The 27,878-nt window shown below is 34.9% G+C and overlaps 1 protein-coding gene across 2 annotated transcripts; it reads left to right on the top strand.

The window, feature by feature from the left end:
- Positions 1-27,878, top strand: LOC123718119 (acyl-CoA Delta(11) desaturase-like). 2 transcript variants are annotated; one of them, XM_045674513.1, is made up of 5 exons: positions 1-39; positions 21,158-21,363; positions 22,102-22,276; positions 24,781-24,942; positions 27,115-27,878. In XM_045674513.1, the coding sequence occupies exons 2-5, from the start codon at positions 21,165-21,167 to the stop codon at positions 27,572-27,574; spliced, it is 996 nt and encodes a 331-aa protein (XP_045530469.1). In that variant the 5' UTR covers positions 1-39; positions 21,158-21,164; the 3' UTR covers positions 27,575-27,878. The 2 variants fall into 2 exon arrangements, with proteins under 2 accessions (XP_045530469.1, XP_045530468.1); XM_045674512.1 differs by lacking the exon at positions 1-39 and adding an exon at positions 10,706-10,758.

Below are 27,878 nucleotides of genomic sequence, written 5' to 3'. Positions count from 1 at the left end.
TACGATACTTATGTGTAAAGAGGAAAAAGGTGTTTACACGTAAGTATTTGTTAATTGATTAAGAATACCTAAATTTATATAAATGTCGTCACTCCATTGAATTTGAAATCATTACGTTTAGAGCGAGACAATGACTACGAAGTTTTTGCAAATTAATTTTGTTTTGTCTATGCCTATTTGTTTCTATAACTTGTAACTTAGTTTGTACCATAGATATCTCTTTAGTATAATCGGTTTATAATATCCCATTTAACATAAAAATAACAACAATATAAATAGACAATTATTAGTTGTTTGTTTAAAATTCAAAATCATTTATTCATATAAGTAACACATTACGAATGTCAAAAACAGAAATGTATATAAAATGCTTCTAATTTTACATTTACTGCCAGTTCTCAAATCAATAGCGTAGAACGGAAAAAAGAACTGGCAATAAACTCTCCGGTACTCTTTTTAATTGCCAAGTTTTCCTGCTTTACAACGCTTGTAAGCAGCTGCAACCATTACACCATGTTCCACATGACATCTTAAGTTATTATAATTATATATTAATAATAAAATATGAAGTATTTACAGACCATTTCGACTTAGGGTCCTTTTACAAAAGATCGTTTCAACCGCACTGGCGAGCCCTGGCATTTAGAGTGTCGATCCTTAACATCAGGTAACTCCTGCCCGTTTGCCCCCTGTATTATAAAAAAATAAAAGCACTAAGTCTGGTATATTTAAAATTTTCTTCTGTAAAAACATTACCTGTCCACATCATATCCCTAACGTACTAACTGACGTGAGACTGATGTATATGTAATATGTATTTTTGCACGTCTTGCCAATCTTATCTAATTTAACACATTTTTTTTCTCTTATTGGAAGCGATAAGCCAGCCAGTTGCTCTCCTTTTAACATATTATGTTCAACTTTTATATTGTAATGCAATGAACTGTTAATAAATAAATATTTATTATTTACGAAGAACTTACGCAGTGTTGAATACCGCCACTTTAGATTCACGTGAATCAATATTTTTGAAATCTTGTACCGGAACTATTGTCGAAGTACGGGGAATGCCTCAAATTAATCTGGACTTGTATATGAACAGCTTTTGTGTGACAAACAAGGTTTATAAGTTACAAAAACATTAAAAGATCTTTCTAGAGTTTTTAAAAGTCGACTTATTATTACTTCTTATTATTACTTTGTAGGTTAAGTAAATTTTGAAGATTTGAAGATTTTTACATGAAACATGCCGCATCCCAAGGACTGTATAGGTCCTTTAAACGTGAAAGATACAAACATCTGAACTTTAACTTAAATATAATGAGAATCTACAAAACAAGACTATAAACTATAACTTAACTAAGGCTCTGAAGCAGCTAGATGCAGAGGGACGCAATTTAGTAACTGGTCTTTGTATATACGACCCTTAAATTGTACATCCAGGTGTAGTCTACACCTGGATGTAAACGATCATCTTTCACTTAAACAACCGTACCAACATTTAGGTCGGCGTGATTCTGGGACCTGGGTATCTATCTGTTAAACATTTGTTTATTGTTTTTTTGTAGTAACTTTTTTTAAATAAATTATATTAATTTTATCAGAATTGGCTAATATGACTCGACGAAAATTCCTTTAAAGACTTATGACTTATGTGTGGCAGAATATGCAAACTCTAGATTGTGACCACAACATTTTTGTACCAAATTCTTGCAAATAAATTATTATTATTACCGTCAAATCGGCAACTGTCAATTTAAAAGAATACTATATACGTATAATTTGTATTTACAATTTTCATAATCTATAATGTAATAATAAAAAATATTAAAAAGAAAATTTAAAAAGTTTGGTCCCTGAGCATGCTTGTTGGCATTTCCTCAATGTACTGCGATACTAAGAATACCTAATACGTAAATGTTATCGCTAGGTAATATGACATCACAATTTTTTCACATACACATAAATTATATTAAAACATAAGCAAACTAGCAAGGGAATAAATTAAGCAAGCAACCACAAAAAAGTCATTGTGTTTACACATATATATGTCGCAGCCAACTAGCTTATTTAGCCGTTCAATTAACAGCCTAACCGTTTAACTAGCGGCCTCAAAGATATTCAGCCGTAGCGTTTGTTACAACACTTAATAAACTGGATGGCTAATGCTTAGGCCATTCTTACGATTAGTCATTATTTGGCAGAAATAAAAAGGATGAAACATGACGTTAAAAAATATGTATATACACTCCAAAATATACTACACTACACTCTTCAATTTTACTTGAAGTTTTTCATGAAACTTTGGACAACACCATCAAAGTTGTGGTTTGCCGACGCTATAATGACAGTTTAAAGGTTTCGTTTCGAGTTTGAGAGTGACAGATTGTGGAATTAATTTAAGAATACTTTTGTTACGATAGCAAATTTATTTTTCAGTGCATACCGCCTTTATAATGACATAACATTGATAGAATGTAAGAAAAATCGATATCGTTTAAAATAAATGCTTCGATCTGAGTTATTATATTGATAAAATACAGTCGCTAATTGTTTGTGGCATTAATCTTGAAGATCCATGTTTTTCACATTGCCAGTTATATGTCAGAATACCAACAAAACTATTTATACACGCCAGAAAAACAAACAAAGAATGTTGTTTTCTATAAAGCATTAGAACAATAAACACTTTGTTACTGAATTATTTTTTAGTTATAATACCAATTCGAAATGATTCATAGTTAAGACAGGACAACGTCTGTCGGATTCGCTAGTAAACAATAATAATTAATGGGCAAGCCGGTTTATTTCTGTTTTACAGCTTGTCCTTGGACATAGGCCTGTAAGAAGGCTTTACTCTTCTCGGTGTCTAGCTTTACGTAGCCGTATAGGGCCAGCTTCTTTTCACACACCATCTTCCATCTTATTATTTGTCTTTGTCGTTTCCTTTTGTCATAGTGAGGAAGTCATTCCGTCATTTTTTTCGTCCATTTATCTATGACTGCTCTCATTAATGAAAGTCCTGAGGGGTGTAGTGTGCAAACCAAGTGTACTCCAAGAACTGGGTTACTTGGTACCTACGGGATATGTTATTGGCAAGGTTATTTGCGATACCAAGGTCAAGAACTAGTCTGTTGCACAGATCCCCATCATCCAGGACGTTGCGACTACTGAATGCTGTCTCCGACTCCAACACCATGCCTTTAAATATCACACTTCTCTTGACCATATCAATATAACAAATGTTATTGCTTTGCCATATTGGGCACAAACGTACATGTACCAAAAGAAAACGGAATCCAAAATACATTCGTGCCAGCGTGCGTTAGAAAGAATTACTATTGGAACTAAACGAAATGACAACCAGAAAAACAAAAATAATAGATGCTGACCAACATGTTCATCAACTCAAATGGAGATACAATGGTCAAAAACAGTAACGGAATGAATAAAACAAGGGCAGACCAAAAGACCGATGGATGAGATTGAAAGGGCAAAAGAAGATGAAGGAAGCCTCTCCCCGAACAGGGACCGCGTTTATATGTTTTTTATAGAGCAAACGGAAGGGCAGGAGGCTCACCTGATATTAAGTGATACCGCACGTGGACACTATCAATGCCAGAGAACTCGCGAGTGCGTTGCCGGCCATTTAAGAATTGGTACGCTCTTTTTTTTAAGGACCCCAAGTTGTATATTATATGTACAAAGGTTGTGGATAAATAAAATCTTATTATTAGGTAAACTTATTACGTAATAACTGAAACAGAAGGTTCTGAATTAACCTACATGGATTACGAGACGGTTAATGTTACAAGTTATGTTTTAGATGAACTCTCTTTTATTTTCATACATATACAATTATAGATAATTTTCCACTGATCAAAGTAATAATAGCATTCGATATAATGAACGAAAAACAAACAGCAAGAGGACGCTCGCTCGGGAATTTCCTGTGAGCGTGCACCGCGCTCCCATTCACTTGTACGCCGCTGTTGTTTACAATCATACTTACACAATGAATACTCACGTCACGTATGTGACTGACAACACTTAGCGAACGAGACAAGATAGGCTGCGTCGTGCTCTTATTTCATTAGTTATAACAGAAATCTACGTCATTCACTGCGACATTATTTTAAATTAATCAATCCAAGTATTTTTCTATAGAATTATATTTTTATAAGGATTATTTCAATTTTATACGCATGGCTGATACAATTCGCGTAACATTCTACACCTAAACTCGTTGATGAACTCAGGCTCCGCACTTAGACTCATTAGGTAGATAACTAAGCCAGCCTAGGTACTTCTAGAAGCACTTTCTGGGAACTTTGCAGGCTTCACGGAGCGACCACACTGCTTAGTGGATTTCTCGTGTTGGTTAGCCACAGCCATGCATTCCAGGACCATCTGAGTGACTGATTCCTCTGCGCTGAAACTTCCTCTGCTCCGCCTTTCTCCCTTTCTACCACTTTATTCATATTAGATTTGATTCGATTGACACTTGATTTATACACAGAACACTAATTGTATTCTAAACTTAGAACTTTGTCTGATAGAAGTGGCTTAGAGTTTTGATGATCAGTCAGTGAGTGACAAAATCAAGAACTTTGACCAGTTATAATTCAACTACTGGTTCAAATTGAATAAATGCCTGTATACCTATCAATCAGGCTTCTCATTTCATGGCCTGCACCGAGAAAAGAATGGCTGTCGACATGGCTGGCGCACTTCCGTGCTGGGCTTTAATTGTTATAAATTGTTTGTGGAGCGGTTGCACTGATCACTCATCACTTTAGAACGTCCCAGAAATGCTCAATTGGATTGAGGTTTGCTGGCCAATTTGAACCACGGATCCCAACTTTTTGCATCCACGTCAGCCATTTTTAATTTTTACTAGCCGCGAACTAGTTTCTCCTTACTGTGATATTACTTAGTCTACATTGTTAGGTTAGGGTTTAGGTTTTTCCGTGAATATCTCTAAATATATATAAACTTCTCGTTTCTCTATATAAACCTATATAAATATATATGTGTATATATATATATATATATATATATATATAGATATAATATAAATATATAATTTTTAATTAACAAATAAAGTATAGGAGTTGATAGTAAAGGGGTGATTGAGGGGTGAAATTTTGTAAATTTAACCCCAAGAAGACACAAAATTGCGCGTTTTCCGCGAAAAAAATACCCTTTGTCGCTACTCCTCTTTTCGAAAACACTCTTCTTGAAGCCACAGCCAGCATCGGAATACTTGGCGTTGACATATCGAACGACGTTCAGTTTGGCGGTCATTTGGAGGGAAAGGCTAAATCAGCCTTCAAAAAGCTTGGTGTGCTCAGCAAGGCGAGACGGTACTTCACTCCGGGCCACCGCTTGCAACTCTATAAAGCGCAAATACGGCCCCACATGGAATACTGTTCTCACCTCTGGGCGGGAGCTCCCCAGTACCAGCTCCTTCCACTTGACCGTATCCAACGAAGAGCGGTTCGAATCGTCGATGACCAATCCCTCTCCGAGCGGCTCGATTCTTTGGCGTTGCGTAGAGATGTAGGGTCACTCTGCATCTTCTACCGCATTTACCATGGAGAGTGTTCAGAGGAGTTGTTCGGATTAATACCTGCAGCTGAGTTTCATCATCGGACGTCGAGGCAGAATACAAAATTCCACCCGTATCACCTCGACGTCCGCCATTCCACGACTGAGCGTTTTTCAAGGCAATTTTTGCCGCGCACCACCGCTATGTGGAACCAGCTGCCCACTGGTTATGTAACGTATTTCCGTATTTCCGAACCAATTCGACTGAGGGTCCTTCAAGAAAAGAGCGTACAAATTCTTAAAAGGCCGGCAACGCACTCGCGAGCCCACTGGCATTGAGAGTGTCCATGGGCGGCGGTATCACTTAACATCAGGTGAGCCTCCTGCCCGTTTGCCCCCTATTTTATAAAAAAAAATATATATATTTTTGTACGATGTATCATATTTTTTATGTTTGTTTAGAATATTAAAAAAACAAAATGTGGGGTGGACACCTATCACTAAGGGGTTTGAAAGATACATAGCGGATTCTCAGACATACTGAATATGCATTAAAAAAATATAGTTTAATTATATATATAATAGTTAGTTTAATTTTAGTTAATTTTTATATATATAGTTATATATATTATATAGTATAGTTTAATTTTTATTTTAAACCTAGTTTTTAGTTGAAAGATACAGACCATTATCTCATAATAAGCTAAATTAATAATAACGACAATTTCCTTACGAATACATAATGTATGATAAAACATAATATGTTTTAGAATTCGTAATTTATTTACGACGATTATTCCATAAAATATGTAAAATTCATACTTTTCAAACAGACAAACTGGTTAGCAATCACTTATGTCAGCGGTTTATTTACCTGTAAACACAACTAAATATACTTGTTTTATAACAAACGTAGGAAATATAATTTAAGCATAATTATACAGAGAGGCTGACGATTTTTTTTTCCAAAAGTTTATTTTATTTTTGCAAACATCACACGTGCTAAATGACAATCAAACACGATTATATATGAGAACTTGAGAAGTCGCCAGACCAGATCCATGCATTCCTCAGCGGTAGCCCGTAATATAGCACACAATATAGGAGTCTTTGTATTGAAGTTAGACCTTTGCGACATTCGCCGAGCATCCGCGAACATAATGTTAATACATAATTATGTAGGAATAAAAAAAATAGTTGTAGACCAGGCGAAAGGCCTTCATGGAGTTGCTGAAAATGCCCACCGTGTAATTCATCACATATTATATTATCTTGTAAAGATACTACATTGTCACATTTCTCAAGTCCAAGAGGACGGGAGAGTTGATAGTGGCAACAATTAGATACATACATCGCTGGTAGCTTTAAAACAGTTGCCCATCTATTAGAGTGGCAGTAATTAGAAATTAACATTTCCAGTAGAAAAATACAATACTGAGGAGGTTGTTTCATCATTGGACGTCAATACAAAATTCCACTGTAGTATCTGCCCACTGAAGTATTTCCGATCCAATTCGACTTAGGATCCTCCTTCAAAAGCGTACCGATTTTTAAAGGGCCAGCACATGAGAGCCTTCACCAATGAGAGTCCATGGGTCACGTAACGTCAGGTAAGCTGTTTTTTGATCATTCAAATCGGAGGAGGAGGAGTCGAAGCAGCGATATTTTATGATATTTACTTCTAATTGAGAAGATTATAACATTCACTTACACGAGACTATCTAATATATAGAACAGAGTTGGCTTAGTAGCTTCAGCATGCGACTCTCATGCCTGAGGATTGAGGGCTGCACACCAATGGACTTTCATACAAATTCAAAGACAATTATTCATTTAGGTAACAACAATTTACACTTATGAACGTCAAAAAGAAATACACAATAAATGCTTCTAATTTTACATTTACTGCCAGTTCTCAAATCAAGGGCGTAGAACGGAAGAGAACTGGCAATAAACTCTCCGCCACTCTTTTTAATCGCCAAGTTTCTTGGTTTACATAATCTTTGTATGCTGCAACCATTACACCATGTTCCACATGACATTTTAAGTAATAAATAGTTAATAGTGTGCATTTAACATTCGCCAGAACAGGAGGCTCACTTGGTGTTAAGTGATATGGACCCATGGACGATTCCAGAGGGCTCGCGAATGCGTGGCTAGCCTTTTAAGAGTTGGTACGCTCTTTTCTTGAAGGACCCTAAGTCAAATTGGTTCGGAAATACTTTAGTGGGCAGCTGGTTCCACATAGCGGTGGTGCGCGGCAAAAATTGCCTTGAAAAACGCTCAGTCGTGGAATGGCGGACGTCGCGGTTACCTATTAGATTGACAAATCATGAAACAGATATAAAAATCTACCTAAAAAGAATTATTACTTTTTATTTAAAACGGGAATTATTTAAAAGATAACTAAATTTCTTGTAAATGTAAATGTAATAAATATTTCGTGGTAAAAGTTATTAAATTTTATATATTATAATTTTCTTCAGTATTTTATATTAATAGGTTGAGTATGAGCTTGTCATTACGTGACCTTTTTTGCATCAAGACATTGTTTTTAACTCAATAATATTGACAATTTACCCTTGAACGTAGGATTAAAGTAATTATTTTCCGTTAATCAATAAATTTTATATATTTGGCGACTAAGTGTTATTATAAAAGCTCTTTGTCGTGTTTCAAGTATTGTTCTGTTTGTGTCAAACTATTTGACAGTTGGAAATAAAGGAAAAACTTTGTTATACACAATCAAAAGGTTATTTAGTTTTAAAAAACGTATTCCCTGTGTCACACTTGAATTTTATAATTAGACTATTTTTAAGAAAGTGGTTAAAGGGCCTCTGAAAAAGAAAAAGTACGTTCTTTGGGTAGCGTATTTGTAGGTTTGAGTTGTGTACAATGTGTAGTCGGTGTTTGTTTCCAAAAAGTCGGCATATATTAAGTTTAGATGTCCATAAAAGTTTACAGATTTTATATAGAAAGTAGACACAGAAACAGGTCAACACTGATATGATCTAGTAGAAGTGTGCGGAAGCTGGCGAGTCCAGATTATGGATCCACAGCCGAAAATGTAAATAGCATAATTAGCAAAAAACATAATCTTAAAATAAGCACGACTTTGAAGTCTAGACGACTCATTTTTCGAAAATCATCGTAAAAACTATATAAATTATTTTTAAATATTATCTAAAGCCGGATTAAAATTATGATAAAAAAATTATATTTAAAGAAGTTATAAAAGATATTCAAGTTTGTCAATGTCATCTACATTGGTCAAAGAATATTATGAGAGAGTTTACCATTGACGACCTACAACTGAGATGCATGGCTATCATACCAGGACGTCGACCAGCTCATTTGTTTCCACATGACCCTAGCGATAATCAGATTTCGTTCATTCAATTTGGATGAAACTTCGAACCATTCTGAACTGAAATTATGACAACTTGAAGGCGAAACAGACAAATTTCGGTTAAAGAAAAAAGTTACTTTTTGTTCAACTTTTTTTTGTTCGATACTTATTAAATTCAATACTTCGATAAAAATAATGCAATGCATTATGAGTCCAATCAAAAACTCAACAAGTTTTATATTTTGGGTGTTTTAGAGTTTTGGGTTATGGTTAAATAACAATCGACAAAGGTCGATTATCAACAATCTCGTTTTACTGACTTCGAAGATTAAGATTAACCTTTGATTCGTTGAAGATTTCAGTGCCTACACAACTACACGCACTATGTTTTATAAAATTCAATTCATTAATTAGGTATATAACAAGAAATGAAACATTTCTTAAAATATCATATATCATTATAACCCACATTGATTTCGTAAGAACTAGAAAAATAGCCGCCGTGTTAACTTTAATTAACAATCAATATATGTTACAATAATCAAGCTTCATCATTAGTATTCAGTATAATTAAACTTTTCCATATTATGTTAATGAATTGTATTTTTCTTCTGCGCTTTTGGTTTTTAAAAACATAGGTAATTTTTAAATTGATCTATAAAAACACTCAATAATAGTATTTAGGATGACGTCATCAATATAGAAAAACATCTCCTGGCAATGTTCAATTGGGTATAAACATGTATTCATATATATCGTTAGGGGTCTTGTTTGCCAATATATGTCTCAATTCAGCGAGTTTGTTTAAGCTGTAAAGAAAATTTAATAATTTATATTATATCAATAAGTTAAAGTATGAATTTGTACAAGTAAAAGGAATTTATTCTTTATCGATGTTGGAAAAAATTTACCGTCATTTCGGTTAGGCCTCACATTTTTCCGTTACGCGCCATCTTTTTTTTGTCCCTACTACGGTTGATTCGTAGAGATTAGAAGCGATTAATAACAAAAATATACAATAACAACGATACAATTAATGAAATTCTGTAATAATCTTAGTAGTAGTAAGGTAAAATGAAATAATTGTATTATTTGTATTCATGTCTATGATAATAAAAAGCCTTTTGTTAAACTTTATTTAACTAATTTCTGTAAAGTTGCATATAGGAGATCATTTTTCGATAAATAAGGTCATAAAGAAGTTTCACTTCTTACCTGTGTACACGCACACATTTTTATTATATTAAAGTTACTTACGATTTTCGTGTTATAAGATAAAACTCTTTTAACGAGTTATAAGAATTCACATTGAAAGTAAATACCTATATGTATTTTTGGAAATGAATTCCCCACCATATTTATAAGTTATAAAATTTGTAAAACTATAATTATACAACTGAAATTTTGTAAATATCGTGAAAATTGTACTTTTAAAATAAAAATTATTTAGCTCCTGTCAGAATTTGACGAAAACGTTTAAGAATGTCAACTACATATAATGACTCCAGAAAACTTATGTTAAATATATATTAAGACGTAATAGCGTATTGTGATTGATGAATAATAATGTTTAGATTTTATTTATTATTATAGAATCATTCAAAGCTAGTTTGATAGTTATATTTATAACTCTTAGAAACCCCAAACAAAATGATGGTTCTTTCGTTCGGTCTTGCGATTCCAATACGTTTCAGTTTGGGTGGTTAAAAAAAAATGCTATTGAATTTAGGAAGCTAAACGCATCTGCATCTCAGCTGGATTAAATTAAGAAAGCTCATATCCCTATATAAATGCCGTTCGGCAACGGTTTGCAGTTAGTCGGTTAAATCGTTGTGTGTTTATAAGACCGGGTGAAAATTGTAAGTTTTTTTTTTAACTAAAAATTTAGCAGTAATTTTATTGGTGTTATTTGTTCTTTTTGAGAATAATATTTCGATACACAGATATTTTTCACAATTTTCTTAACGTAATAATTGATAAATAGACAAACAAATTTTAAAAGTTTGGTCCCTGTGCCAGTGTAATTATTAATGGCATTTTTTCGCTGTATTGCGATACTTAATTGTTAGGCAGGAACATATATATAATGTATATGTAGTTCAGAAGAATGTGCCCCCAAAGGATTCCCTATGTTGTGGTCTAGTCTCTTTGACATATTTATAAGTACTTGACGTTACTTAACAGAAAAAACACATTTTGATTATTACGTGATATTTTTTTTTTACTTAAAAAACATTCTAGAAATTTAATATTTCGGAAGGTTATATTAATTTATTATCTGTATTGACTGGCCCTGATATTTACAATATTCTTCACCTACATAATAATAACAAATTAATAAATAGAAAATCAAAACAAATTTAAAAAGTTTGGTCTCTGTGGAAGTGTACTTTTAACGCTGGAAGAATTCTCTTCTGTATTGCGATACTTATTCGTTAAGGTAATCATCAGTTCCGGGGTCACTGGTACCTATCAGGGGCTAACTTAATCTTTAATTAGCTGAGCACTTGAACCTCACAGCCTAATCTCCAAAGAGAACAAATTCAAAGTTTGAGGAATAAAGTTTTTCCATGCTAATTGCTTCTTTGCATGCTAATAAGTTCCTTATTCAGTCAAACGTGAGTAAGTAACTACTGTGTAAGCACGAAAACTCTATGATGTATTTACAGAGTCTCGTCATTTGGCCCTACTAAAACCTCAATAAGTGTAAACTTGATCTGTAAAGATCTGTATTTTCTTAAATTTTGAGAGATTTAAACCGAATTGTTAATTTTTACTATTTCTTATCGTGCGTCTGAGGCGCAAACTAACTGCTGTGGTCTCTGGCAGAATGACCAGCACTGTGGAAGACGTCTCCTCCACAGCATGCTGAGCCAGGGCCAGTTACAATCACAACCCACACATTACACACTTAAATTTCGAGAGATTTAAGCCGAATGTGCGTCATTTATTGTTTGCCATAGTTTTATAGACTTCTATATGTCTCTTCTGTAACTGTGTAAGCTAGAAACTCCAGTTAATGAGAAAATAACATAGCGAACCCTTGTGCCTTGCGGCGGCGTCCATGCGTCGGATTTCTCTCTCCCTTATATATGGCGAGGGGGCCGATAATTGGCCATACATTGTACTAAACGAAAGGCTTAAAAATCCTTACCGTACGTACCTTCCTCGTGAAGTATATATATTTGTGAACTGAAAATAAACCTTTTTGTGCTTATAGTAAACAGACAGTGTTTTTATACACCTAATATAAAACTTAAACTAGAACTCAATTTTGTTACGTTGCCAAGTTCAGTTACAACCACAACACACACATTACACACTCAAAATGTACCTTATTTCATGTTTTTCTTTCCATAATTGTTATTTTTGGTTCTTTTATTATTTTTTGTGTTTCGTTAGTTATAATTGTTACGTCTACGTCTTTGTCTCTTTTTCTAAATATAATATCAGTAGGTTAGCTTAATGTATATTAAATCATACAAATGGCTCACGTAAGAGCAATCATTCCCGCTACTACCGCCATGCTGTTAGAGTTCACCGCACGCGCCTAACCAGAGGTACAGCGTACCTGCTTCGTGGCGTAAAAACAGTTTGTACGCACGAATACGGTCAATTTCGTGAATTTTTGAACAAGAATTTGTTACAGATTTAAATGTTCATTACTTGTTTGTTTATATATTTCAAATATGAATACTGTGAGTGTTTGCAAACGATGTGTCCTCGTATAATTTTTATATTAACTAACTAATTATATGTACACAAATATATATGTGTGTTCAGTATTTACTTTAAACTTAATTATAATAAAAAACCCAGTGACAACCTTTTAAGGTCTCAGATTTCTGTACTTGACGCACTAAGTCGACTTTGGGTTTCTGGACAAGCTGGATTCCTCACGATCTTTTTCCTTAAAGGAGCGAAGGTTAAATGCACACATAAATATACATTGGTGCACAGCCGGGGATCGAACGTACGACCTCAGGGGTAAAAGTTGCTCGTTGAAGCCACAAGGCCAAATTATAATAAAAATTGATAAATATGAAACTTTTAAGGCTAGCATTTCATTGCGGTTTTGTGTTACTTCTTCGAAATGCAGTGAGGAAATGCTAGCTGGAAATACCAGTTAACCATGGAAAGACCCCGCTCTGGGATAGCCGGGGTTTGATTACATTTGGAACATATTTTTCATTTGTTTTACTCAAAATTTCCGCTCAACTCAAATGTTACGCTTACGGTGCGGTACGGTAGTTACCGCAGCCCACAGGGGTGTGTTACAGGCCTATAATCTCTTTTACCGGCCTATTAAAAATAAATCAGTAGCGCTACAACCTTTTTCGGTTGTATCAGGTTCCTGTATCTGTTTCATGTTCATTTGTAGAAGGAAAAACATCGTGAGGAAACCGGCTTTCCTTAGACCCAAAAGTCAAAAGTGTCAGGCACAGAAGGCTGATCAGCTACTTCACTATTAGATTAACAAATGATCATGAAACAGATACAGAAATCTGAGGCCCAGACCTAAAGATTGTAGTGCCATTGATTTTTTTAGTTTCATTTTAATAGTATATTTACAATCTGATAATTTATTACATATTATATAAGAATTGACTAATTGATATGACTCATAATGTATGAAACTATATAAAATTTTCGAAGAGATTCGAAGCCAATAATAACAAACATATATAATAACGATAACAATGATTGTAATAATTCTTTTACAATTAATAAAATTATGTAATAATCTTAGTAGTAATAAGGTGAAATGAAATAATTGTATTATTCGTATTCATGTCTATGATAATAAAAGCCTTTTGTTAAACTTTATTTAACCAATTTCTGTAAAGTTGCATATAGTAGATTTTTCGAAAAATAAGGTCATAAAGAAGTTTCACTTCCTACGTGTGTACAACTAGTACACGCACACATTTTTTTATTATGTTTTATTCTGTAATATCTCATTTTTTGTTATTTATTTTATTTTACAATTACAATTTATTCTTTAAATTAATCATGACGACGGTATTTACGGGTATGTTCCATACAATTCTAGCCATTTCGTTTTCTTATATTTCCACCGTAGTTTATTTTTATGTATGTTTATAAACAAGTCCTTGCCTACAGAGAAGCAACATTAGACGCTATTAAACTATAACATAACTAGCTGCCCCCGCGAACTTCGTTTCTCCTTAATGTGGTTTTAGTTAGCCTTAATACCGTGACACGAAAGAATAATTTCACTGTATTATCGTCACTATAATTTGAATTTGATTTACATTTCGGTCTAAGTAACACGTGGTTAACTATGCTAACATTAAAAATTAAAAAAGTAGCCTCAATAACACGTGGTAATCATGATATTGAATTGTAGCTTATGTGACACGTTTTGGTTTACCATAGCAGTGCCATCTGTTAAAATCTTTTGGAGTTAACAGATAATTGTGACTGTCAATTAATTATAGACAAATAATTTGCAATAAAATAAAATTGCGAATATAATTAAAGATCTAAGCTATCCTATCTCTAAAGTTGGACCAGACTGCTCACGGTGTGCCAATTTAATTTAAAATCGGTTAAGTAGTTTAGGAGTCCATCGCGGACGAACATCGTGACAGGAGATTTATATATTAAGATTATAAAACACATATACTAACACAACATCGGTAGCCATACTTGTGTTGCCTATTTCAACATTACAACCCGCTCAACACAAGAGTCTTTCCAGACTTCTATAGTTTAATATCTAAGTAATAATCTAAGTTACTGTTTTTAGTGTAGTTAAAACAATGCATTTGGCATTATTTTCCCATTACCTATATCCATTTCCCCTTGACAATCAATTGACGTTAGCCTATAAAGGAATACAATTTCTAATCTACTAGAGGACCCAACAGACGTTGTCCTGTCTTAACTATGAATATTGATTTCGAATTGGTATAATTAACTAAAAATGCTTTATGATAACATTCTTTGTTTGTTTTTCTGGCGTATGTAAATAGTTTTGTTGGTATTCCGACATATAACTGGCCATGAGAAAAACATGGATTTCCAAGATTAATACTACAAACAATTAGCGACTGTAATTATTTTATATGTATTTTATTAATATAATAACTCTGACTCATTTTTCTTACATCCTCTTTGACGATATTTGCAGCACGCATGTCAATGTTATGTCAAACGCCATAAGGTTACACCAAAAAGGTTTGAATTGTAAAAGCATTGAAAAAAAATTGCTATCATTACAAAAGTCATGATAAATTTATATGGTGGTGAAGTTATCTTAAATTTTCTAATCATCCGCGCAATTTTCTTAATATTTTCTTTTATAAGAACCTTCTCCTGATAATAACAAACACAACAATTATTTAGCGAAATCGGTCCAGCCGTTCACGCGTGATGCTGTGACTAAGGGAAATAGGGATTTACTTTTATATATATAGATTACAAAACAACTATGCTCTACGGTTCAGCCATGATAACTTTCCTTCATAGTTTTTTTAACACTTTTCATTAATGCACCTATTAATAGTATGATCATATTGTAAAAAAACACATTTTTTTTCATGGTCCTCTCAGAAGCGTCCTTTAAATTTAAACTCATTCAGCCACTGTGTAAGTCCACCCTTTTTCTGAATTGCCTATTTGTCCATCTGCCATTGTTCATGCTAATGATACTCGCTGATACCGCTTAACCTGCATTGGCAAATAGAAAATTAAAATAAATTTTTAAAAGTTTGGTCTCTATGCGTAATGCGATACTTAGTCTGTGCACTTGAACCCCAAGAGTCTCTACTCTAAAGGGAACAAACACACAAGTAGCATCCCATATCAAAGTCCGTCCCTTCCTCCAAGGGATCAAACAGATCCGGCCGCTCTTAAAAGGTAATAGTAAATTTCAACACAAATTTATGTGTGTTAAGTAGGCATAGTAAAAAAATTCATTTATTTGCGCGCGTCACCGCTGACGTCTGACAGCTCAATGTCAAGCTGTCAAATGAGTATGACACCTAATGAAGGGTCGTTGGCCCTGGGACGGTTTGATTTCTGTGAATATTGTGAGTAATGAATATATAAACTTTTCAGAATTAGGCGGACTAAAAAGTACGTAGGCGCTAAAAAATATTTATTGACTTTATAACGTCATAAATCAGTGACCCGCCCGATCCGAGCGTGTAAGCATGAGCGCGGAACAAGCGATGGAGAGGCAAGATCGGCCTAAGCGTTTGGCTTGTGACATGATCTTAAATTGTAAATTGTTAATTAATCTGTATAAGTAAAAAATATTTGAATGTGTAGTGATATTAATTCAATTGACTTCATTAATGTTGCATTATTACATTATCACGTGAAATTATCGTCCGTAAACCGACTTTACAAACACCCAAATATTTATTGATAGAATTTGATTTGATGATTCAATAGCCTTCGAGAGCGATGCAACGATAGCGCTCATACAATAGATACCATTTTTATAGCAAGATTGGTCTACTGTATCCGACAGGGTGTTTATTTGAATTAATTCTTATTTTTTTTTTTTTTTTTGAAGAAGGAATCTCGTTGATGGCCTTAAGGGCCTTTACAGCTCAGCTCGGGCTGTTTTGGCGAGCGTAGCTCGGCCAGAACGGCGTTTTGTCCCGCGGCTAGCGCAAGGGCGTCTCCTGTGAGACTCGAACCTCGGCTTGGGCCGTCGCGGGGTGGTCAATCGCCTGAAGGGCAGGACGGAAGCTCACTGGAGTGAGCGAAGTGCGAAGTAAAGGTCCTCGCCTTCCCCGGTGAAGGCGGTTTTTTACCCTAATCTGTGATTGGCTATTTTTATTATTTTTGGCCGCGCTGGCGGCTTTTAATTTATCGTTTGCTACGGTAATTGGATCATCCGGATCCGTTAGTATGTGTCGGGGCCTCCTGCGAGCCTTTTTTGTCGGGAAGGGGTAATAGTTGATGCTATTACGCACCAGCGGATTGGGATGGTGTTTAGCCTTGTCAAAGTGGCGTGTGGACGCCAACTTCATCCATTGGGCTATGGTAGGGAGCTCCAGGTCGTGGTGGAGATCGACGTTTCTCACATAGAAGGGCGCACCGGTCGCGATTCTCATGAATCGCGACTGAAGCACCTGTAGCCGGTGAATATAGGAGGGGGGAATTAATTCTTAAAACAAAATCAGTCTAATTATACTCTTAGCTAGGACTCTTATGTCTCCATCTGTCAAATTGTGTTTACGCTATTGTAAACAGTTGCTTTCCGTAACGACTAAGTGTCTCAATACAGATACGAAATGCCAAAAGAATGAATGAAAAAATTGTAATTGTTTAAGTTGGAATATAATTAGTTAAAATCCAAATTATGACCGCGCCAAGTTCAGCTTAACCTTATCGATAAAAACGTGGATCGCGATTGTTATTCTTATATTAAAGGGAATGTTGTTATCCTCGTTTTTGGGCCTTTTCCATAAAACGTTCAAGATGACCTCCGCGCTGCAGTATTCAAGAAATTAGTTCGCTCTAAAAATATACACAATGTGTTTTTTATTAACAGTAGATGGGAATCTAATTTATATCTGAATATCAGTAATTATCTGGCGGACAACCATTTTTAGCAAAACCTTTTCTAAATTTTATTTGCATCAAGACAATAAGGTTTCAATTATATTGACAAGTTGCCGTTGAATAAAAATAAAATAATAAAGTACTAATATTATTTTCCGTTCATTAATCAATATCGTTAATTTTTTTTATTATCAGTCTCGTGCCGTGTTTATTGTTCTATTTTTATAACGAGTCTGTGGTTTAAATGTCAAAGTGTTTGACAGTTTCAAAGTCAAAAATCATTTATTCATATAGGTAACACAATGTACACATATGAACGTCAAAAATATAAATGCTTCTAATTTTACATTTACTGCCAGTTCTCAAATCAATAGCGTAGAACGGAAGAGAAGAACTGGCAATAAACTCTTTTTAATTGCCAAGTTTTTCTGCTTTACACAACGCTTTTAACTGACATCTTAAGTGATAAATAATAATAAAATTAATTAAAAACAAAGCTTTGTCTCTGATTGTCAAAGATCCTCTATCAGCAAGGCATGGTGAAATAGGAGCACGCACTTACATTCACGTGGGAACAACACGCAAATACATAGTCGAATATTAGTTAATAGTGAATTACTACTTTAACGCCTGGCTTAATACGAAAAGTATCTTTAAAACAGCTAATTATGAATACTTTAACCATATATCACAGTAGTGTTTATAAATAAATATTATTTATTAATAAGCGACACGTGGATAAAAAGATTTATTACATTTGCATAAAACCAGTTATAAATGATAATTATAAATTAATTAGGAGAACTATGGAACAAATAGAAGCTTTTTATTTAAAAAAAGGCTTCAGCTCTCTCATGCCTGAGGTCCTAGGTTCGATCATCGGTTGTAGATACATCAACGTACTTTCTATAAACACATTTAACATTCGCTCGAACGCTAGAGGAAAACATCTTGAGGTTCCCATAGACCGAAAAAGTCGACGGCGTGTGATCACAGAAGACTGATCACCTACTTGCCTATCAGATTGACATATCATGATACAGAAACATAAATCTGAGGCCCTGATTTGTCTTTATTTTTGAAGTGCAACTTCTATAGGCACATGAGGGTAAACGGATGAAACGCAGCGTCACGAAGATGTGCAGCATTTTTGACGAAGGGAGTGGGAAAGGGGTTTGCGAAAAAATACACGCTATTGCTTGAATGTATTTGTTTATAGTAGTATGTGTAGTAGTTACATATTAGAACTTTGGATGGCAATTCTGTCGCATAACGTCTTGTGCAGTAAACGCAGTTTTTATTTATTTATATCATCATTAGCACGTATACAGTGTGAATATAGATATACAAATACATGGATTGATCATCTTTTGGGGCTCATACCTTCGTAATAATTCATTTAAGAAGAAGATTCACTACTGACATGTGAACTTTTTTAAATCTACAATTTGCTATAAACAGTAGAAGATAGACTACTGATAAAAAAATCTATTTATATACATGTTTTGTTGACATCTATATAAGATTAATAATCGTGGTAAAACCCAATAAATATTTTATAAACACGTATTTTTATTGCTTATTGACAAAATGGCTGTGTCAAGCGGAATGATACTGTCATTTATCCTTGAATAAAACAATTGTAATCTAAATAATTATATTTCCGTTCAATATAAGTTTTATATTTTTGGCACCACTAAAATTGTCTTATATTGATAAAAAATTGAGAATGTTATAAATATCGTTAATTCGTACTTCATTGTTTTTGTTAATCGTTTTCGTGATAGTTTACTAGGTAATCCACTTTCTGTGTCTGAATTTTTGGGCCTCAGGCATGCTGCCACTAGGCCAACGAAATCAGTGAATAATGGTTTTATTTATTTATATATAAATTAATAAATAGACAATTAAAACGAATTTTAAAAGTTTGGTCCCTGTGTACCTTTAACGCTGGAAGCCTCTCCATTCTGTATGGCGACTTAAATCGTTTTGAGCCGTTTATTATTATTATTACATTCATGTCCAGGATATTTTATAACGGAACATGATAAAAAGACTAAATATAGTAATTCCGATACAATAGTTTTAATCATAATTGTCCTAAATAATTATAGCTCTTTATCACAGAAAAGAAAATTATAAATTTGTTTTATAAACCGACTTCAAACAATATTTATTTTATTAAAGTTCTCCACGTTGATGCACATCTTCAGTATGTTCCAAGCCATCTTTTCTATAATACATGACAATTATAGTGAACATAAACATAAAAAATTAACACACAATTTTAGATTTTACTAATAATTTCTTGCTTTATAATGCGGATAAGGTATCAGATAGGGGTTTAACACGGTCTTTTTTATATTAATTATCCCGATTCAAGCTCTGGATAAGTAGTGTTTATATAAAGGTATATAAATTAATCCCTATTTCCTATTCGATCGATTTCGTTAATTATTTATTTGTTGTGTTTGTTATGGTCACGGACAAGGTTCTTATGAAAGAAAAAAAAATACTGCGCGGAAAATTAGAAAATTATTAATAATAATAATTTATTGCAAGAATACAAAAAGGTGGTACAAATAAGTTAAAGTAAGTTCGCATATTCTGCCACATACAATAGCGCGCAAATTTGTCTTTAAAGGAGTTTTACATTATACATTATTAGTCAAATGAATTGAAATCTTATATTATTTGTATCGTACATATCATAAGAATACTTAACCACCATATTACATTATAAGTAATCCTGACTTGTGTTACGATAGCATTTATTATATTAATAAAATACATATAAAATAATTACAGTCGCTAATTGTTTGTGGCATTAATCAATAATGTTAGCAACAAGAAAGACAAACAAAGAATGTTATCATAAAGCATTTTTAGTTAATTATAACAATTCGAAATCAATATTTATAGTTTAGACAGGACAACGTCTGTCGGGTTAGCTAGTTCTGTTATATTCGCAACGAATTCGAATGAGAGAGCGAGAATTTACCAACGAAAATTACCTTGGATTGAGACTTTAGTAATAATAAACTATACTTCAAAGCTTCTACAATACCTCTTAAACAATTTATGTTAAAGCCTGAAGGGCCATGAAAGCTCAGGTCGGGCTGTATTATCGAGCGGTGATGCCTTTGCCCGCGAGTAGCGCAAGGGCGACTCCAGCTAGACTCGGACCTTGTTCAGTCAGTGGCAGATTATATTTCCAAGGGATATTCTGTGAAGGTTTTTACCTGGAATATTTTTACAATCGATAGATTTACAATTTCGATGTAATTCGTTTAACGACCTTTGGTCACATACACAAACCATCCAGTTCACATTCTCCAGTAGTAGAACTGACATGTATAGGTTAATATGGGGAAGAGGGCTGAGGAAAATACATTTTCTGTAATTTCGCTTTTCACTCATACAAAGTGTGAACTGAGAGCGCAGATGTCGATTACCTGCTGGTTGGGGGGTGGCGAGCTAGCTGTTTATTCTAGAATATTGAAGTTTGTTACACCATATGTACAATGACACGTCATCGGCAATATTAGTTGCAAACTTCTAGATAGAAGTCAGGTGTAAAACACCAGAAAACCGTCACGCGATGTAGCAAAAACATTCGGTACCCAAATTTACCGCCCTAAAGATCTTAGGCTCCAGCCTAGTCAGCCTGCCCTTAAACACACCACCTAACAAACAAACTATTAATTTCAGATAAGACATGGCTCCGAACATATCAGAGGAAGTTGGTTTAGAAACGTCGGAGGCGAACCTAGAGAAACTGGTGGCACCACAAGCTGGACCCAGGAAATATGAGCTAATATATTCTGTGACAATGTCGCTGATTTATGTTCATTCCGCTTCAGCATACGCTTTATACTTGGGGTGGACAAGAGCGTATTGGTCGACTATATTATTCAGTAAGTTTCTAAAGCAATACATTTCAGGTTCAGGTGTAACTTCTGTACCCAGAAATAAATACTCACTTCCCGTTCCTATTCGCTTAGCTCCTTCTCTATCTTCCTTTAAGTTTCTTCTGTACAAACACTACCTGTCCACATCGTATCCCTAACTTTCTTACTAACTACTAACTGACGTGAGACTTATCATGATTTATGTGTCCTTTTATTTTTAATGAATCATCTTTTTAGTTTAGTTTTGTCTTAATAACTGTGTATAACATGTATTTTTTGCACTACTTGCCTATCTTATGTAATTTAATACATTCTTCTTTACTCACAGTGGTTGCCTGGAAGAGATCGCTCGAAAGCGACAAGGCCGCCAGTTGCCCTCCTTTTGATTTAATTATGTTAATTATTTTTCTGTAGTGTAACGTGTTAATAAATAAATCAGTGGCGCTACTACCTTTTTAGGTCTGGGCCTAAGATCTCTGTACCTGTTTCATGATGTCTAAAGGCAAGTAGGTGATCGTCCTTCTGTGTCTGATACACCGTCGACTTTTGGGCCTCAGGCAAGCCGGTTTACGATGTTTTCCTATACCTTTCGAGCGATTGCTAAATGCGCACATGGAAAGAAAGTCCATTGGTGAACAGCCAACACTGTTCCTGATACTTATTCATTGAAAGCTTTGAGCTGTACACTTCACAGAAGGACAGACTCATATATGTGGGCCATTAATTATTATAATCCTTTTACAGCATACGTTTTATATGTATTGGCACAAATCGGCGTATGCGCAGGCGCTCATAGACTGTGGTCCCACAGATCATTCAAAGCAACAACGCCGCTGCAGATCCTTCTTATGGTCATGCATTCGTTGTCCTACCAGTACACAGCTTATAACTGGGCAAGGGACCACCGCTTGCATCACAGGTTAGTAGAAAAAACATCCATTTATAAAAAAAAATATATAGAACAGCAAGATACGGGCAGGAGACTCATCTGATGCTTAGTGATACCGTCGTTCATGGACACTCAATGCCAGAGGGCACGCGAGTGCGTTGCCGGCCTTTGAAGAATTGGTACTGATAGAACAGGGGGCAAACGGGCAGATGGCTCACCCGATGTTAAGTGATACCGTCGTTCATGGACACTCAATGACAGAGGGCACGCGAGTGCGTTGCCGGCCTTTGAAGAATTGGTACTGATAGAACAGGGGGCAAACGGGCAGATGGCTCACCCGATGTTAAGTGATACCGTCGTTCATGGACACTCAATAACAGAGGGCCGACGTAAGTGCCTTTTAAAGATTGGTACGCTTTTTTGAAGGACCCTAAGTCGAACTGGTTCGGAAGTACTTACACGTAGTGGCATAAGTTACGGAAGAGCTGTGGAATTTCTATTTACTTTTTATATTACCTACAATCCATCAAGAAAAGGGCGTACCAATTCCTAAAAAAACCGGCAACGCACTTGCGAGCCCTCTGGCATTGAGAGTGTCGATGAGCGGCGGTATTACTTAACACCAGGTGAGCCTCTTGCCCGTTTGCCACTTGTTTTATAAAAAATACTTTTTATATTACCTACAATCCTTCAAGAAGAGAGCGTAACGATAAAGGCCGGCAACGCACTCGCGAGCCTTCTGGCATTGAGAATGTCGATGGGCGGCGGTATCACTTAACATCAGGTCAGCCTCCTGCCCGTTTGCCCACTGTTTTATAAAAAAAATCTAATTTATTGTCAGTTCTCTTTCGTTCTACGCCCTTGATTCGAAAACTGGCAGTAAACGTAAAATTAGATGCATTTATTATGCTTTTTTTGACGTTCATAAGAGTACATTACCTGTATTATGATTTTGAATTTGACTCCAAGTAACTGGGGCCAATGGGGACTGATGCCTTAAGATCGAAGGTTTTACTACTAGTAACCTCGACGTTATGTGACCACAAACTTCCCTTATAATCTTTTAAAAATCAGATATGCTTTGGATTAAACGTTATTTAACGTTTTACTTTGTATAATTATTATCAAGTTTTTGGCTAAAAATGTTTAGACCATATGTTTTGACAACAATTAATAATTTTACTGTTCTTATTGTTATGATAATTAATTTATAGACAGCATGACAATTTTATATGGCTGATTGTGTGTAATCAATCAATCTGAATGTACCACTTGCTTTGCATGTAAATAATTTATTATTGAAGTTATACTTCTTTTAGCGCGTTAGGGAAAAATTTGACGCGTAACCGAAAAATGTAGAAATATTTTTTTGTGATATTTAAATAAACTTTATTTGACTAGATAACGCGTTATAATAAAACTTTCAATGTAATCAATGCCTTTTTTCTATTGTTAGTGTCGTCTTGTCTACAAACGTAGAATAAGGTAAAAGATTAAAAAAATAAAAAGATTTTTATCTTCTTACGCTATAGAAGTATACTCAAGAGAGTTTCTTTTAAAATTCGCTCGAATGGTGAAGGAAAACCGGATAACAGGAATCGGAGAATGGGAATTAAATATTATGACACTATCTGGTCCATATATTCTTGAAGCCTCCGTACGATGAAATATAAATGAATTTAAAACACCAGTATAATACATCGAAACAGAACTAATCTAAGCGTACGACCAACCAGGCTCCAGAAGATAAACCACTCCTTATATGGAAATTGTATTCGTTTTTACAACAATCTCCCAAGCTCAATTAGAGAATTAACCCTGAATAAAGTCAAAGCCCTCGTTAAACGTAAATTAATCAAAAAAGCTTTTTATAAATTTGACGATTATTTCAATCGTAGTCATTGGGATTGATTTGCACCAGTTCAAACAATTTGTAAGACTCAAAACTTGGCGATTAAAAAGAGTGGCGGAGAGTTTATTGCCAGTTCTTGCCTGTTCTACTTTAAACTTGCAAACTGGTAGTTGATGTAAATTTACAATTAATTTAACTTCTTTTCTGGCGTTCATAAGTACTTGTTGACCTATATGAATGAAGTCATTTTAAGTTTGAGTTTGAAAACATCGTAAACAGTGAACCGGCTTGCCTTAGACCCAAAAACTCGACGGGGTTTGTCAGGCACAGGAGGCTGATGAGTGGCTTGCCTATTAGATTGACAAATAAATAAATAAAAATATGTTTATTAATTTTAAGTACAATTGCATTACAATGTGTAAGATTTGGAAATCTTTTTAAGTAAAAAATACCTGTGTGTGTTCCAGCTCTTTCATAACAAACTTAATTATACATTCCTTAAAATATTTAATTTATATATAATTTAGTTACATCTTTTATTAATTTTTTTTTGTTATTGATTTTTAACTGTCAAACAAATGGTCATGGAACAGATACAAAAATCTGAGGTCAGACCTAAAGTTGTAGCGCCATTGATTAATTTGGTTTGAGAGCAAAAATAAAATATGATATTTGTCCAAAGGTATGCTGACACAGATGCAGATCCACACAACTCCACTCGTGGTTTCTTCTATTGTCACGTTGGATGGCTGATCGTCAAGAAGCACCCAGAGGTCGCACGACGAGGCAAATTCGTTGACTTCAGCGATCTTAACAGTAACGCTGTGCTACAGTTTCAAAAGAGGTAATATTATTTACTACTGGCGCGAACTTCGTTTCTCCTTAATGTGGTTTTAGTTAGCCTTAATACCGTGACACGAAAGAACAATTTCACTGTATTATCGTCACTATAATTTGAATTTGATTTACACTTCGGTCTCAGTAACACGTGGTTGACTATGCTAACATTAAAAATTAAAAAAGTAGCCTCAATAACACGTGGTAATCATGATATTGAATTGTAGCTTCTATGACACGTTTGTCGGTTTACCATAGCGGTGCCATCTATTGATTACTGACTCAATCCAGTCGAAAAGTATCGACATCTGTTAGAATCTTTTGGAGTTAACAGATAATTGTGACTGTCAATTAATTATAGATAAAATTGCGACTATAATTAAAGATCTAAGCTATCCTATCTCTTAAGTTGGACCAGACTGCTCACGGTGTGCCAATTTAATTTAAAATCGGTTAAGTAGTTTAGGAGTCCATCGCGGACAAACATCGTGTCAGGAGATTTATATATATTAAGATATTGTAAAAATCCGTAATTATAAATACCTCAGTACCGTTCTTCACCAACTACAAAAAAGAGCTATCAGGTACGGGATTCTGTTGGAATTTAATAAAAGGCGGCTCATTATTTGTATTTATTTATTCACAAAATATACATACTAATGATACATACATAGCTAGTACTGAGTCATGTCAGTCATGAGTCAACGATAATGTCAAAATTAAAAATGTAATATTGAACTAGAGATAAATAATGCAAAATAATTAAAATATAATAAATAATTAAAATTAACATTGTTAAGATTTTTGTAATTCTATATTTTATTTACTTTGTATCGAAAACATTCTATGCCCGAAAAGAAATAGCGGGTAAGAGACACAACACACAATAAAACGCGGGGATTTCCCGGGCATAGATAGTCCGTGTCTCGTTTGCAACGAACTAGATCAAACAAGATGCCCGTTAACATTACTTTTTAAAGTATCGTTAGCAATTAAAATATCGCCAATGTCTATATATCGAAATACCTATATTAAATACATACGACATGAAGTAACTTAAGGTTAAAGGTCAGGTTCAATGTTAATGTGTCGCTCTAACCGAAGCAGCCAGAGGTAGTGGTTAGGAATTAATAACTTCTCTATTCCGCCATCATCACAGAAGCACAGAAGTTCGTCTGTGATGGCGCTATAAAATAAAAAGACAAACAATAAACTGATACTGGAGTGTCACAATGTATTGAAGGCAATAACCCTGACAAGCATAGTTACCCTATAGTGGATAAGAGAAACACAGTGGATCTCTCGGCAATGATACTGCATGAGCTTGGAGTAGAGGCTTCAGGATGATGACCGCTGGCCCGTATCAGCCCTTCCCTTACCCTTCTCGCAAGTACGCCAAAGATCTACAGAACTCGAACAACAGCGATGGTCGCGAAACGCTGAGTCCAAAATGGCTCTACCAGCTGTTAAATCTGCGAACATAAGTTCAACTTTGTTTGAAGAAGTATTGGGCCGTGAGGTTCAAGTACAGAACTAATTAAAAATGGCGTTTTCCGCAACGAATCATCGCAATACAAAGAAGAAATGTCGGACAGCCTTTCAAAATTTTCAGTTACTTGTTCATCAATTTTTAATTATTATTACTATTCACAATCTAAGTAGCTTTAACAGTAAAGGCTTTCACGTGTGCCTGATTGGGAATTTATATATCCAAGTCGTTTAGGAAGGTAATTTTATCAGGTGTTCCAACATTGGTCAGGATTTATCGAAATCGGTATATGCTTTATTTGCTTAAACCTGTTATCCAGTTGATAGGTATTAAAGGCTTCATTTATCTAAAAAAAATTATAGGTCTGGATCTTTAATTTCGAGCTCCTGTGACACACGCCTTCGTGTTGGGTCTAAGGCAAGCCGGTTTCCTGACGATGTTTGCCTTCATACGAGTGAATGTTAAATGCACTTACAGATGGTTCATTCGGGTTCTACAACCTCAGGGATGAGAGTCACATGCTGAAGCCACAGGGCAACATTGCTCTTAATCTCATTTCTTTAGTGTACAACAAAATTTAATTACGTAATCAAATTTTTCTACTAATAATTAACTAAAGTTTAGTTGCGTAGTTACTACGATTTACAAAACATATGATCGTTAGTGATACGTGTGTTACCTTTCTTACAGATACGCCATTCCATTTATCGGATTCGTGGGCTTCGTTCTCCCGACAATAATCCCGGTTTACTTCTGGGGCGAGAGCTTCAACGTCGCCTGGCACTTTTGCTTCCTCCGCTACGCCTGCAACCTCCACGCGACATTCACTATCAACAGCCTTGCCCATCTTTGGGGCTACAAGCCATACGATAAGAACATCCAACCGACCCAAAACGAGATTGTCAGCGTCGTAGCACTGGGCGAGGGCTTCCACAACTACCACCACACGTACCCGTGGGATTACAGAGCTGCCGAACTGGGGAACAATGTACTTAATTGGACAACGTTGTTTATAGATTTATTTGCGAAGATCGGATGGGCGTATGACCTGAAGACGGTGCCGAAGGAAGTGGTGATGAAGCGGGCGGATAGGACTGGGGATGGGACGGATTTGTGGGGCTCCAAGAGATTAAGCAAGACTGAGTCGTAGACGATTATATTTATTTATTCACAAATATACACTATCCTTAGTACTAAGCGAATACGATAATGTCGAAACTATATATATAATTATAAATGCGAACAGACAAAGATGTCGATACTCGGAGAAAGCATTCAGTAGGCAACGTCTTTAACGGGGATCTTTCGCACTGTACAAAGAAACCCAGTTCTTGAAGAACACATGGGTTGTTTTGTCTTTTGTTAACATAGCTTTTACACATTGAAAGAAAACACTTTTGAACCGGATTCAAGCTATGTATTATTATAAACTTTTACTTCTTTTACATAATTTT

The sequence above is a fragment of the Pieris brassicae genome, chromosome 14 (assembly GCF_905147105.1).
Source record: "Pieris brassicae chromosome 14, ilPieBrab1.1, whole genome shotgun sequence".
Lineage (NCBI taxonomy): Eukaryota > Metazoa > Arthropoda > Insecta > Lepidoptera > Pieridae > Pieris > Pieris brassicae.
The sequence above is the reverse complement of the archived record's forward strand: the minus strand, read 5'-3'. Positions and strand labels throughout refer to the sequence as shown.

Excerpts from the sequence above, each read along its gene's own strand:
- LOC123718119 (XM_045674513.1), top strand. The coding sequence starts at position 21,165 with ATGGCTCCGAACATATCAGAGGAAGTTGGTTTAGAAACGTCGGAGGCG. Across the intron at positions 22,277-24,780 it reads GACCACCGCTTGCATCACAG|GTATGCTGACACAGATGCAG; the intron begins GTTAGTAGAAAA and ends ATTTGTCCAAAG. Across the intron at positions 24,943-27,114 it reads GTGCTACAGTTTCAAAAGAG|ATACGCCATTCCATTTATCG; the intron begins GTAATATTATTT and ends CCTTTCTTACAG.